Source organism: Panthera pardus, unplaced genomic scaffold, assembly GCF_024362965.1.
Source record: "Panthera pardus isolate Hobbes unplaced genomic scaffold, ASM2436296v1 HiC_scaffold_16, whole genome shotgun sequence".
Classification (NCBI taxonomy): Eukaryota; Metazoa; Chordata; class Mammalia; order Carnivora; family Felidae; genus Panthera; species Panthera pardus.
Window position 1 is genome coordinate 80092527 of NW_026526721.1, and position 15368 is coordinate 80107894.

Sequence of the window (15368 nt, forward strand, 5' to 3'; positions counted from 1 at the left end):
ACCCCTGGTTAAAATACCTGCCAACAGGCTGTAAATGATTAGTGGGTCCTGGGGACAGAAAGTCGAGACACGCCACTGGTGGGCGGGTGGACTTGTGATCTGCACAAAATCTGGATTTTTCTAGTAGTAATGGAGGCAGAGTGTGTTTTGGTGCATAGGCACTGTTTACCTTGGTGTGTGGGTGGGATTGGAAGTAAAGCAGGTTTCCTTCCTCTGCCTGCCGATCGCCGCCAGAAATCTCCCCATCGCTCCCCTGTTCGGATTATGTCCCCAACGTCCTCAGTAGAATGCAGCTGCATTATTTAAGGGAGGTAACACGTTAAACTCCTAATACCATAAAAGGAACTGAATTCTGAATAAGATGGAAGGATTAAACAGCTGTTACTTTGGAGTCAGATCTGAAGTTCAAACCTGCCCTGTTACTCTTAGTGTGTGATGCTGGGTAAGCTATAAAATCTCTCTGATTCTTAATTTTCTCATTTACAAAATGGGGATTCATCCCTTTTGGCTGGATCGTGTGATACTTAAATAGAAAACACAGATAAAGGAACCACGACACGTCTTGGCACAGATTCAGGTACTGAATGCATGATGCTACGTAGTCTTGTTATTATTACCACTGGTGTGTCTGAGAAGAAGTTGGGGATGCCCCAACTTGTCATTCACGGTTCTCAGTGGCCCCCTAAGCGTGCTAAAGAGAACTGGTTCATGTGGAAGAGAATGGTCGTCAGGGTAGTAGTCAAGCAATTGGATGCCCATCTCTGAGAAGGGGTTGGGTGGGCTATACCTGGGAGGGACTCAGAATGGCCTTAAGCTGATATCGCGCCCCCATCCCTCCAGAGAAACAATGTAGCTGTATGCACTCTTCTTACCAGCAGCTGACCAACATCAGAAAGGACCAGAGGGACTTAGCTGAGGTTCCCTCCTGAGACTAGTCCCTTAAACAGAAGCTCCCCACTCTCTGCTCCCTCTGCAGGGAATGTCCGTAAAGGCCATAGTAATAGTTCTCATACTTGAATCACCTGAGGGGCTTTTAAAAATCCTTGTGTTCAGGCCTCTCCCCGGAGCAATTAAATCAGGATCTCTTGGAACGGACCCAGGTACTGGTGCTTTGAAAACTTCCAGGTGATTCCAATGTGCATTCATGGTTGAGAACCACTGGGCTCTAAACAGATCCTGAATAGAGAGAAAGAGTTGAAAGAGAGAGAGAGGGAAGGGAGAGCGTATGTGAAAAGCAAGGCCTCACTTCCCAGAGTCCCAGGTTGGTTCAGCAAGATACTAAAAACCCGTTGTGAGTTACGCTTGACATTGAACTTTTAATGTTAGCGACCCTAGCTTTTGAATACCGAAACAGGACCTCTTCAATAAAATGTAGAATGACAGAAATAGTCTGGAATCTGGCCAACGTGTTACTAAGGGGCTCTAACCTGTGGTGGGGCTGGGGGAAGTCTATCGATGAACACAAAAACGTATGTTTCAATGAGCCGAGCTCCTTCATTAAGGCTTCTATTCTTGCTGTACTGGCCACCCCCAGTATGGAGTGCCCTCAGGGAGCTAAATGCTGGTGGAGGGAAAGGCAGGACGTGGAAAGGCCCCCACAATGAGGATAAGCTTTTCCTACAGTAGTTTTGCTGAGATTAAGGCATGCTCACGAAAGCAGCGGACATCCTTTCCCCCCACCTTCACTGAACCTTAAAGAGTTATCCAATGCTGGTGATACATTGTATTTCTTGCTAGACCCTGATTGAGACAGGGTCTAAGACTCCAAATGATGCCTCTATTTAATCGTTTTTCCTTCCTAAAGGATGCAGCTAAGAGTAACAGCATGTGAATATTGTCTACTGCTCTTAAACAAATGCTGTCAAGGCACAGAGGTGACTCTCCAAGAAACACCTGCCGGGATGGAAGACAACTGTTACTCTGCAAATTCTTTGTTGTGTTAGCTTTGCTAGAGCTTCCATAAAAAAGTACCGTAAACTGAGTGGTTTAAATGACAGAAATTGATCTTCTCACAATCCTGGAGCCTAGAAGTCCAAGGTCAAGGTTAGTTTCTTCTGAGGCCTAGCTCTCCTTGGTCACATTTTCTCTGTGTCCCCACATGGTTTTGCTTGTATGCTCATCTGTGTCCTGATCTCTTCCTACAAGGATACCTGTCATGTTGGACTGGGGCCCGCCCTAATGATTTCATTTTAACAAAGTTACCTTTTTAAAGATCTATATCCAAATATAATCACGTTCTGAGGTACTGGGGGTTAGGACTTCAGTATGTGAATGCTGGGGAAACAATTCAACCCATTAACGCCTGTCAAACTTCAAAAGATATGTGTGTATATGTATATGCAGGTGTTACATATATTTGTGTAAACGTATATACACACATAATATACATATATGTGTATATTTTATATACATATTTTTAAGTTTATTTATTTTGAGAGAGAGAGAATGAGCTGGGGAGGGGCAGACAGAGAGGGAGAGAGAGAATCCCAAGCAGGCTTGGTGCTGTCGGTGCAGAAACTGATGCAAGACTTGATCTCATCAACTGTGAGATCATGACCTGAGCTGAAGTCAAAAGTTGGACGCTTAACCGACTGAACCACCCAGGCACCCCTACCCTACATGTATTATTTCTTAAGTGAAAAAATTGAGAATGAATGTTGTTGGGCTCTTGATTTCCACTCTGAGCAAAACTATTAATGGAATCAGAAAGCTTCCCATCTTTGGAGCAGTGTTTGCTTCCCTCCAGGCTCAGCCATAGGCCACAGACTCTGTATTCCAACAGTGAAGGTAAGTGAGTCTATTCTGGGGAGTTCTGGGGAGTGGAGACTTCAAACAGGTAAGAAAGAAACAAGATTCCACCCTCAGGCCGAAGGCTATGCAGACAATATCTGACCAATACTTGCTGCTGAAATAATTATGGAATAAAGGGAGAATGAAACTCTGATGAATCCCAGTTTCTTGATACCCTTCAATTTTTATCTCATTTTGATCAAAAGAATCAGTGTGCTCTTGCCCAGATGGAAGAGGGCATACCTAAGTATAGCAGGCCCTGTATCAGAGATTTAGGTAAAAGTCAGTAAGATTGCAGAAGGAGAGGCTGAAGACATGAGAGGCACAGTGGCATCTGAACATGATATGAGGCCTTGGATGGTTCAGAAGGGATGCAGCCCAGTGTACAAGTAGAGTGTAGCCTCATAATTTCCACTTCCAGATAACATTATGAAACCGAGAAGAGTCAAAAAGATATATTTTATGAGTCACTCTGTACATCTGACTTCTCCTACAGGGGACCATGCCTTCACCTGAGGCATGAGAACTCTACGTGGTTCTCAAGGTGGGAGAACAAGAGGGTTGGCCTGCTGGGCTGGTCCTGGGCACTCAGCAGAGCGTTGTTCCTTCTTGGGGAATGGCAGGACAACCACCTTCTTCTCCTCAGGGCCCAAGAAGAGGAAGGAAACATCCAGACTTTCTCCCAGGGGATCTGTGGTGAGCTCCAACTGCACAGGGAAGGCCTCAACAGGGCTGTTTTCCTGAGTATCCTCAGGCTTCTTCTCATCATCCAAGTCGGGGAGGTACTGGACAGATCCTTTAGGCACGGCTTTGGAGGGCGAGTTAGTAGGGGCTATGATTTTCTGCTGGGACTCTTCCACTGTGGGGAGGTCCGCAGGTCCCTGGTTAGCTGCAGGGTTTTCTCCTCCAGGGGCAGGAACCTGAAATAAGAACATTTTCAAATAAGGGAACATTCCCTGGAAAACCTCCTGCCATACCTGGTACGGAACTAAGCTGTTCTGGGACTTTCTGATGGAACGTTTCAAAGAGATACTGGCTAGGGGTACTGGGTGGCTCAGTTGGTTGAGTGTCAAACTCTTGATTTCGGCTCAGGTCATGATCCCAGGGTCATGGAATCAGCCCTGCATTGGGCTCAGTGCTGAGAGTGGAGCCTGCTTGAAATTCTCTTTCTCTGTCTCTGTCTCTCTCTCTCCCTTGGCCCCTCCCTCACCTACTCCCCACAGCTCTCTAAAATAAAATAAAAAATTAAGAAAAACAAAAACAAAGGGAGACCAGCTAGAGGGATGAACTTCAGGATTAAAAAGCAAAACCAGATAACAGAAGCTTGACTGCAAGCCTCACAAATTCAGAGCTGAACAGTGGTTCAGGGAGGTTAAATGGTCTCTTCCAAGTCCCTGGTGAGCCACCACTCTGCTCTCAGTAGTAAGTACAGCCCCAGCCATCCTATTGATTGCTTATTCATTGCCAGGCCATGTACAGGGCCGTTCCTCCAATTCCTCTTAGGGTTTCCCATAGGGATCTGAATGAGGTGGGTGTTGCAACCCCATTCTACACACAAGGCAACCAAGACTCAGACAGGTAAGAACTTGCCCAGGGTCACACAGCTCGCAGGTGGCAGAAAGGACAGGGACCAGGTGTCCTGTGTCAATCATCCTCTCAACTACAGCTGGCTGCCTTATAGTAAACACTCAATAAATACTTTTGGAAAGGGACTGGATATTTCCAGTGAAACAACTTCTACCTGCAGTTCAGGGTAAGGCTCTTCAGGACACTGGATTTCAGTGTCAGAAATCCACTGGATTTCAGTGTTCAGAAGCCTGAGCCATCTGAGCTGGGATGTTCCTGTTTCTGAAGGAGTCTTACTTATTGTATAGGACCTCTTTGTGACTAAAAAAAATAGTGTGATAGGTCTTTAGCCACCCTCAGGGTGTGGCCTTGGGGCAGCCTGAATACAGTGGTGATCACAGATTTTAGGAAATGAAAAGGAGAGGGTGGGGTAGGGGCCCATAGGATTTAGATGATCTGCTCTCTTCACAGGAAGACAAACAATTAGACTGAAAAATACCTGTGGTTCAAAGAAGTCACAAGTCACGGAGACAAACTTTTGTAATTCTCTTTCAGTCAGTGTACCTTTGCAAAGACCAACAGGCTAAAGACAGAGAAAACACAATGTCCTGTGAGTATTATGATTATCAATGACTATAAATGGAAATCCATTAGCTTTCTGATTGTGTAGACACACAGGCAATCAACAGTTTTATGTTCTTATCATGTTATGGGCAGACTCTGAGCCAGTTCTCACTAGATCATTTTTACCAAATAATCACCCAAACTAGGCTAAATCGCCTCCAGTGATGTGAAACTAAGGATTTCTTGAGGAACAAACCCAATTAGAAAATTCTTTGTATTGAGCAGAAATCTGTGTCTATAGAACATCTACCTCTTGGCCTTACTTCTACCCTTGAGTCATTTTGAAAACCTGTTTTCATCTCTCACGTAATGGTAGCCTTTTATGTATGTTCCACCCGAGTTTTCTCTTCTCACACAAACTTCCTCTTAGTTCCTTTGACTTTTTTAAAATTTAGAAATAAAATAATTTCATTTCCTTAATATAAATGTAATAATAGTTATTTAGAATATGGATAAACAAAAAGAAAATTAAAGGACCTGTGACTGCATGGAAGTTAACTGTTTCCTACAATGATTTGGTTTCTTCTGACCTTTTTTCCTTTGCATACATATTTTCTTCTAGATAAACAGGATTATGTTACATATTTTATTTTATAACTCTCTTTTGTCATTTAATAATATATTGTGAAAATCCTTTCATGGCACTGAATAGTCTTCTGTGATTTTCTTTATAATCGCTACCTAATATTCCTCTGCATTACTTAACAAATTCTTAGTTACTCCCTTTGGGTAAATTCCTAGAAGAGGAATTTTAGAGTCATACAGTGTACATATATTCGAGCACAAATAGAATATTTTAATAAAATGTTGCCTCGATTTCTAAAGAACTTTTAAGAATATTCACATGGAATTTACTAAAATGTGTCTAAATGGCTTGCCTGAATATTACTCTATCACTCATTTCCAGAATACGCAAAGAGAAGATTTGAAATTCCTTAAGATGGGAAAATTTATTAATGTAGGAAGTCCTTGGAGAATGGTACTTCAGCTTCTTCCTTCTCCAATTCATCACCAAACCATATAGGGGATGGGCTCTATGAGAACCTTCTGGAGAGACTGCAGTTACCTGTACCAAGCAGAGCCTGGTCACTCCCACTCTAAGATTTGCTGAGTTACTCTAATTCATAGTCATACCTGGTGCTCTAACTAGAGTGGACCACTAAGAGGGAGTTTGTGGGCATGCTTAACCTGTGAACCCTAGAGTTTGGGGACATATGGGCTATGAATATTGGTATCTGCTTCTCTCTCAGAGCATTCTGAAGGCAGGATCTTGGCTAAAGCAAGATCCTACTATGGTAGGGTAAGGAGACAGAGAGAAAAGAGAAGGATGTTCACACTGTTTGGAACAGTAAAAATGTGTGAGGGTTCCATGGGCTAAGCAAATGTCATAGGTAGGGCTCTTTTGAAAGTACCTACTCAAGGGACAATCTTCCAGAGAAGGGGCATTTAATAGTAAAAACCTGTGGGGGCTGAATCTGAGAAGGGGTGGTTCCAAGGGGTCAGCTAGAGAATACATCATCCTGCCAAGAAAGGACCTCTGTACAAACCCACACCTGTATCGCCTGAGAGAAGCAGGTCTGGAACTTGCTTTATGGAGATCAAGAGAAAACTACAACTTCAGCTATATAAAAAAGACTTTGTACTTTGTTCTCTTATTGTCTCTCATTCTTCTTGGAAGTTGGATGAGCCAGAATTAAACAAAAGATTATGAAAGGGGAAGAAAAGTTGAGAGAATAGACCTGACCCCTTTCTCACATCAGGTCCTAAGCTCTAAGTCAGGCTGAAGCTACAGAGAGAGAAAAAAAGCTTTGCATTGGGTAGAAGATAGAAGTTTTAGTTCAGAACTGATTGAACAGATTTTATTCATACCCCAGAGTGAATCTCAATTACCTAAGTGAAAGTGTTCTTATTACAGAAAATGAACAGAAAATTATGCGATCTGCCCCAGATGTTATTGACAAGTGAGAAAGACAGACCCTACAGAATAGGATGAAGATGTTTTCCCAATTATTCCTTGAGAAAATTCACCTGGCTGATTACACGAGGCTTTTGAGACATACACTTTAGATTCAAAGACACACATAGGTTGAAAGTTAAAAGATGGAAAAAAATAAAAATAATGCGAACAATAACCAAAAGAGAGCTGGGATGGCTATACAAATATCAGACAAAATTGATTTTAAGACAAAAATTGTTAGTAGAGACAAAGAAAAACACTTTATAATGCTAAAAAGTTCAATTTATTAGGAAGACACAACAACTATAAATATTTATGTACCTAACAACAAAGCCCCAAAGAACATAAGCAAAAACTGACAGAATTTGAGAGAGATAAAGACAAGTCAACAATAATGGCTGGAAACCTCACTTTCAATAATGGATAGAACAACTATGCAGACCATCAACGAGGAAATAGAAGACTTGAAAAACACTATAAACCAACCATTACAGAATGCTCCACCTAATAACAAGCACAAAGTATACACTCTCCTCAAGTGTGCAAGGAACATTTTCCAGGATATACCTTATGTTAAATTATAAAACAAACTTCGATAAGCTTAAAAGAATTGAAATCAAATCAAATATATTCTCAAAATACAATGGAATAAAATTAGAAGTAGATAACAGAAAAAACTGAGGAGTTTTGCAAATATTAGACAACATAATCCTATATAACCAATTGGTCAAAGAAGAGATCACAAAGAAAATTAGAAAATAGTTTAAGATGAATGGAAACCAAAACAAAACATACGCAACTTAGATGCAGCTAAAACATTGTGTAGAAGAAAATTTGCAGATGTAAATGTTATTTTTAAAAAAGAAAAAAATGAGGGACACCTGGTTGGTTCAGTTATGCATCCGACTTCTGCTTAGGTCATGATCTCATGGTTTGTGGGTTCAAGCCCCATGTCGGACTCTGTGCCAACAGCTCAGGGTCTGGAACCCGCTTCCAATTCTATGTCTCCCTCTCTCTCTGCCCCTCCCCTGTTCGTGTTCGTTCTCTCTGTCTCTCTCTCTCTCTCTCTCTCTCTCTCTCAAAAATGAATAAACATGAAAAAAAATTTTTTAAAGAAAAAAATTGATAGCAAATCATTTACATAACTTTCCATCTTAAGAAACTAGAAAAAAAAAGAACTAATCCCAAAGTAAGCAATAAGAAGGCCATAATAAAGAGCAGGAAGGAAATAAATGAACTAGATGATTAAAAAAAACCAAAAACTGAAACTGAAAGTTGATTCTTTGAAAAGATAAACGAAATTGACAAAACTTTAGCTAGACTGACCAAGAAAAAAAATGACTCAAATTACTAAAATTGGGATTAAATAGGGGATATTAAATCTAATATTTCAGAAATAAGAAGCGAATACTATGAACATCGTCCTGTATGCTGAGAAAGGAAGTAACATAGAGGAAATGTACAAATTCCTAGGAAGACACAGACTACCAAAACTTACTCAAGAAGAAACAGAAAATCTGAATAGACCTATAACAAGTAAAGAGACTGAGTTATTAATCAAACAAAAACAAGAAGTTCTCACAGAGAAAAGCTCATTCACCAGATGGCTTCACTGGTGAATTCTAATGAATGTTTAAAGAAGAATGAACACCAATCCTTCACAAACTGTTCCAAAATAAAATCAAAGAGGAGGGAAAATTGCCCAACTCATTCTATGAAGCCAATATTAAACTCTTAGGAAATCAGGCAGAGACAATACAAGAAAACTATAAATTAATGTCTCTTATGATTATGATAATCCTGTAAGAAACACTGGTAAACTGAATTCAGCAACATATAAGAAGAATTAAACAGCATTATCAATTGTTCCTTGAGGGGAAGAAAAGCATCTTATGCATTGTAACACCTCATGCAATAATTTATGCTCAATAAGTACATATAGAGATGACTTGTGAATGCAAATCCTAAGTCATTTCTGAAGATGTTCAGGAATACTTACCACAGAGTCAGGGGGCTGAAGTGCACAGCTGCTGGCCTCCTGTTTGGTACACGGTGACTCTTTGATTAAGTACTCCACAAAGAAGGCAAAGCCAAACACCCACTGGTATGAGACAAGAGTTGGGAAATAAAAATCAAATCTTACCACATGGAGAAATGGTTTGGGTTTGGCAGCATTTTATTTATGGGAACTGTACATCCTCAGCATCATTGTCAACACAGGCCTCCTGTTGACCCTGTATCCCCATCAAGATCAAAGCAAGTACTGCGATTTTGTTCCTTAAAGAACATAACATACTTTCTTCCCTTCTTAAGGATTTGAAAGGGCTCTAAAAACCTTCCCTTAGGTGAAATTATTTTTCCTCACTGGAGATTTGTTTTTAGTTTTTTGTCTATATAATTCATTCAACATGATCCAAATACAAATGAGCCGCCATTTTCCCTACTCTGTGGAGCTCATAATCCACTCCGGGCCTTAAGATGCAGCACAAACTGACTTGCTAAACGGTCCGTGGTCAATCAAATACGCGCACGTAGCAGTCAATCAAATATGCGCACGTAGCAGCCAATAGTGAGCCTACTTGGAATTGCCAAGGAGACTAGGAATCCATTTCCCTTCTAGCCTTAAGGCGAATGAGGTGACATGCAGTCCCACGACTCTGGTGGAAATCCCATGGCAGTTTCAGAAACTGACACATGATTGAATTGTGCATCAGGCCTACTGAGGTAGAGAATGAAGAAAAGGCTTTCCAGTGCGAACTAAAAGGAGTGCCTTGATATCCATGTCTCAGCTTAAGCATGGACAGCAAGTGTTATGAGACACATTGCTGGCATAACAGCTCTTCAACCTCACCTGGCCAGAAGCCCGCGTGACTTGGAAGAGAGAGTATTGCTTTGACGCGCTCTCTTTGTTGTATTTTGCAAGGGACTCGGCAGCAGTTTCCAGAACCTTGGGATTTGACAACTTAAAGGGGCTGGGGCAGTCAGGGCACGTCATGTGAATACTTCTTCGAGAAACTGTTGACGCCACAGAGAGAAGTTGAAAAATAAAATTTCTTAGTGAGTTTTAATCCCACAAATCGTACGACCGCAAGAGACAGAGATTGAAAAAAAAAAAAAAAAGATAATCGTTTTGACAAGGATGGACTAGAAAAGGCATTATCTGGAAAGAAAGCTGTCAACTGTGGGTTTTCTGCCATGAGTGTGTATTACTTTCATTATTCACAAAAATTAAAGCAAGATTTTTTTTCACCTCAAAGGTTTTTACCCTAGGAATTTTGTTCAAAAATACATAATATATGTGTTTATTTTGATGTAAAACCTTTTTCCCAGTTAGTTTAGTATCTTCCACCATCGTTGCCTCTGTCAGGCAGACTGAGTGTCTTAAAATGTTAGGATTTCATCACTGTCACGTCTAATCCACCTTTAAGTCCCCAACACCTAACACAAGGTCTATTGCATTGTAAGTGCTTATTACGAAATGCTTGTTGAATGAACGGATGAGTGAATGACATATGGAAGGTAGAAGCACACCTTCCCAGATGAGAAAATACAAGTGATGGGAAGTCTGGGTGGCTCAGTCAGTTAAGCGTCCGGCTTCAGCTCAGGTCATGGTCTCACAGTCTGTGAGTTCAAGCCCCATGTCGGGGTCTGTGCTAACAGCTCAGAGCCTGGGATCGGCTTTGGATTCTGTGTCTCCCTCTCTCTCTCTCTCTCCCTGCCCCTTCCCCACTCATGCTCTGTCTCTCTCAAAAATAAATAAGAACATTAAAAAATTTTTAAAAAATACAAATGAGCCACAAACAAATATTGGTCAAATCACTGTGGACTGGATAGAATAATCAGGCTAAAGGTGTAGCCAGAATTTCTGATTGGGAGGACCTGGAGGTGGCAAAACTCATATGAATGTCAGGTAAGAGAACTTTTCTGGGAGTTATTTTTGTAGAGCAAACGCATTGTTTTGATCAATTGCGTGTTCATTTGCATGCATCTGGGCATATTGTGAGGCAGTTTCCTCAGTTTGTTGCTCCTGGCACCACCCCCATGTGTCACTTCCTGACCTCCCATACCTCTGGCACCTATGACTTCCATTTTCAGTTCCCATCTGCCTTGTTAGCTGTTCTCTTATTTACGTAAGACTCATCTTCACAACCAGGAAGCTTAAACCATGGCTAAGAAACTATTTGCTCTGTTGTCTTATCTCCCAAAGGAACCAGCAACATTGTTATCTCCTAGAGCTTGTTAGAAATGCAGACTTTCAGGCCATACCCCAGATCTATAGAATCTGAATCTGCATTTGAACAAGACCCACCCGGGGAGTCACAGGCGCATAGTGGTTTGACAAGTAGCCATATCCTATTTTCCCATACCTTGGATGCTTGCTTTCCAAAGAAGGATCCAGAATAAATGCATATGCGTATTTGAAATGTCATTAGTTTCAGCCCCATTCTCAGTTCATTTATTCAACAATACTATGGACTCCTTACACCTGATAGGAACCCAGGGAGGGCTTTGGCAGGAAGGAAGAAGGATTACCTGTTCTATGTGATGTAAGATAGGAGACTCAAATCAAGGCAGTATGTTGTGTTCCAGGAGCGCTTAGGCTCAAGTTTTATAGGAATGAGAACAGGAGAGAAGCTTTCTTTTCTTGAATAGAGAACATGGTAGAATAAGTGGCATTGGCAGGGGTCCGCAAAGAATGGGTGTAAGTTCTAAGGGCAGAAGGTATCAGGCAAGGGCATCCTCCGCGGAGGAGGAGGGACAGGCAGATGTGGAGATTGGAGAGTGCAATGTGTGTTCAGAAAATAGTGAAGGATCCAGCTACAAGAAGTGCAGAGTGGTTGTGGTCAGGGAAATAATAGCAGAGAGAGCTAGAGAGGGAGCCTGGGGACCTGCATAGAGATTATGCCATTTACATCAGACTGAAAATTCAGGGTTTAATGCAGTCCTCACTAATAAGTGATTGCAGGTGATTTAAGAAGATTCATCGTGGGAAGAGGAGCAGTGCAAGTTGGACTTCACGGGAGAGGCAAATACTGGATAGAAGAATGTGGCCTTTGTATGAATAGGAAGTAAGGGTGGGAGAACCCTGTATACTCTAGGCATAGCCCTATTTCATGCTCTTTTTCCATATTTTATTAAAATGAACAAATTCAGAGGGCTCTCTTACCTGGGCGAAGAGTACAGTTGTAAGCAAGTACATAGAGAACTCTTCCTGGCCTGTTAACGTAAAATAATGCTTTGCATTGACCATAAACCTGGAACAGACGAACACATTTTATGACGTCGTAGAAAAAACTGACTTTTAAAAATATTTCCCAGAAGGGAAGGAAAAATAAGATCAAAACAGAGAGGAAGGCAAACAGTAAGAGACTCTTAAACACAGAGAACAAACTGAGGGTTGCTGGAGGCGGTGTGTGGGGAGGGTGGCTTAAATGGGTGACAGACATTAAGGAGGGCACTTTTTGGGATGACCACTGCGTGTGATATGTAAGAGATGAATCACTGGGTTCTACTCCTGAAGTCAAGACCACACTGTGTGTTAACTAAGTTGAAGATAAAAGTAAAATAAAATATATATAAATAAATAATAATAAAAACATAGCCCCCAAATTAGACTGGATGCTTTATTTTTCAATAATGAAAAACAAAGATCAATTTTGGCAGTTTTGAGTGTGAGAAATCACCAGCAAATCAACAAACAGTTTAACCTTCTTCTGAGACGCAGCTGGACCCCATCTCCCAGCCTCCTTCCAGATTAGGTGTGACTGTGTATAATTGAGTTGCAACCACAGGAAGGTGAGAAGTGGCTGTAACAATTTCCACATGGCCCATGAAGCTCTGCCATGCGTGGCCTGCCCACCATGCTCTCTTTCCATAGCCTTATCCAGATGACCATGGCAGTCACAGAAACCACAAGTTGAAGGTGGCAGAGTCTGGAGCCACAATGTGGAAGGAACTTGGGTGTCCTCTTCATCAGGAATTTCTATTTTGAACTTTACATGAGTGAGAAATAAACCACTATCACGTTGGAATCGGTATATACTTTTTAGGGTATGTATTATAAAAAGTTTTTTTAACGTTTATTCATTTTTTTGAGAGAGAGACAGAGCACGAGTGGGAGAGGGGCAGAGAGAGAGGGAGACACAGAATCAGAAGCAGGCTCCAGGCTCTGAGTGGTCAGCACAGAGCCCGAATGCAGGGCTCGAACCCACAAACTGCGAGATTGTAACCTGAGCTGAAGTCAGGTGTTTAACTGACTGAGCCACCCAGGTAACCCATTTTAGGGCATGTATTACAGCAGCTAGTGTCACCTTAACAAATATAATTCATAACAGGGTAAACACACACTTTGCTCATCAAAATCAGATAGGTGCAATTTGACAAATTTGGTTAAATGATTAGAAAAGTACTTTACTTCCAAACACAGTCCTGCCCTCAAAATATAGTTTCATATCGGTTAATGGAAATAACCTCAGGATAATTGAGAATCAAAAAAAAGCTATGTTATTTTCAAGCCTCTTCAACAGTCACCTTTGAAAGGATGGATTCTGAGGCCCTTTAGGTTCTAGGAATCCAGGAAATCCTTCCATGGCACCTCTGGGAGCTCTCATACTGTAAACCCTCCCTCTCCCCAGCCCCATGTCTCATATCAGTGTTCACTGAAACAAAAGCAAAATAAAACCAACAAAGAAGCTCTCCCTCCATTGCTTCTACAGTCTTCCTTAGATCCACGTCCACAGCACTGTATCTCTGATCTTTTTTCTCACAATTTGAACACTAGCTCAGAGACTACAGGAGGGTCTTGGAGGTAGGAAACAATTTGATGGCAACATCAATTCTGGGGCTATGGCTCCCACTGGGACTCACAGAAACTGCTTCAATTAGATGCTCTTTGATCTACAGCGCGGGAATAACGACATGGGCATTGTGCCCAAGAGATTATAATGAAGAACATTAAAGAGTGGCACATAGCGAGCAATCTTCATTCAGCTCAGAGGACACCTAGCTTCTCCAGAGCTCCTGGACACGAGCACTTACCGATTCATGAAGGGTCCTCACCCCACAGTCCTTCCATGCCTTCCTGCTGAGTACATGGCAGTCAGTCTCTAACACGTCCAGTGTGAAATAGAACAGAGATCCCAGGCTGTTAACCTGTTGGAGGGGGTTGAGAAATGCATTGTGTCCCACGTGAAGCAGAAACCCCTAAAGACTGGCCAAAGAGTCTCTGTTATGGTACAGCCAAAGTCTGTGATGTTTGTGAAGATTTTTGACAACCCGTGGGACAGTAGAGAAGGGTCAGAGTACGATAACTATTAGCACAATAACAATAGGGGTGTGGAGCATACCCTGGCAGAGGAGAGGGGAGCGTTTTTAGCAGGGCTTCCAATTCGGAAAGTACCTGGCAATATGTGTCCCTGGGTCCCCCCTCCCTGGTTGTTCTCCTCAGCTTGTGCAAGCACATGCCCTGGACAGGGGACTGTCACTTGCCTGTCTGTGTTCTCGGACGTCGCTCACTCGGTTGAGGCTCAGCACGTAGCCATCCTTTCGGTCCCTGTTGATGTCCTGCAGGGCAAAGCCTGCCAATTCCAGAATACCTGAATCATTGCAGCTGCGGGCGATGGGAGGCCAGAATCTGAGGGGCGGCAGGGGTGGAGATCTAGCCCCGCAGCATGCAGCCAGTGCACAGAGCACCACCGGTAAGAGCAGACCCATTCTGTGGGGAACAAGGCCCAGTATGGGTAGAGCTACAGGGACGGGGCTGTTTATAGTGCTCTCTTTGTAACCACACTTTGAACCGGTAATCAGATTTGAAACACAGTGTCCCATTTTATCTCCTTGAATTCTAAGTGTGGACTTCCCTGAGTCAGTACTTTGCCTGGGATTTACCAATGTTTCTAACCTTGGACTCCTGAGCAACCTCACAGTCATGGGTCATGTAAACAAACTTGTTTCCTAACCTTTTCCTAAGAAGCCATAATAAATACTTGGGTCAAGGCTTGTAGGACGTCATGAATGAATTCTGGTTTGTGTCCAGGGTCCACCTGAATCAGAATATGTGGACTGTCATCTTCCCCCTTCTCCCCTAGCACCTGCCCTCCAGCTGATGTTCTGGGCTACACTAATAGTTATCCCCGGTATGGAACCCGGGGTTTGATCTCAATGGTACTCAGTGAGTTCAGATTTCCTTCGTGACCTCCCATATTCACCATTCTTGTTAGATCACATCACCTACATGAAGCACCAGTGACATTCCTAAAGCAATTTGGGATGTGGCTAGAAAGTGTTCTATTTAAACTTATTTAAGTTTTCTAAAACAAATACTGCATTTAAGCAAAGAAAAAAAAAAGAAGTGAATGGTACATCAATAGTTCTTGCATCATATTTCAAGCCCACCTCTCTGGATATGGATCTGTATGGAAGCAAACTCGTT

The 15368-nt window shown here is 42.1% G+C and overlaps 1 protein-coding gene across 1 annotated transcript; it reads right to left on the reverse strand.

Annotated features, from left to right (window-relative positions):
• Positions 1-3230: 3230 nt before the first annotated feature.
• Positions 3231-14713, reverse strand: FETUB (fetuin B). Its single transcript, XM_019463442.2, has 7 exons — positions 14426-14713; positions 13976-14089; positions 12105-12192; positions 9789-9952; positions 8937-9038; positions 4856-4939; positions 3231-3710 (listed from the first exon to the last, which is right to left on the reverse strand). The coding sequence occupies exons 1-7, from the start codon at positions 14648-14650 to the stop codon at positions 3330-3332; spliced, it is 1158 nt and encodes a 385-aa protein (XP_019318987.2). The 5' UTR covers positions 14651-14713; the 3' UTR covers positions 3231-3329.
• Positions 14714-15368: the final 655 nt, after the last annotated feature.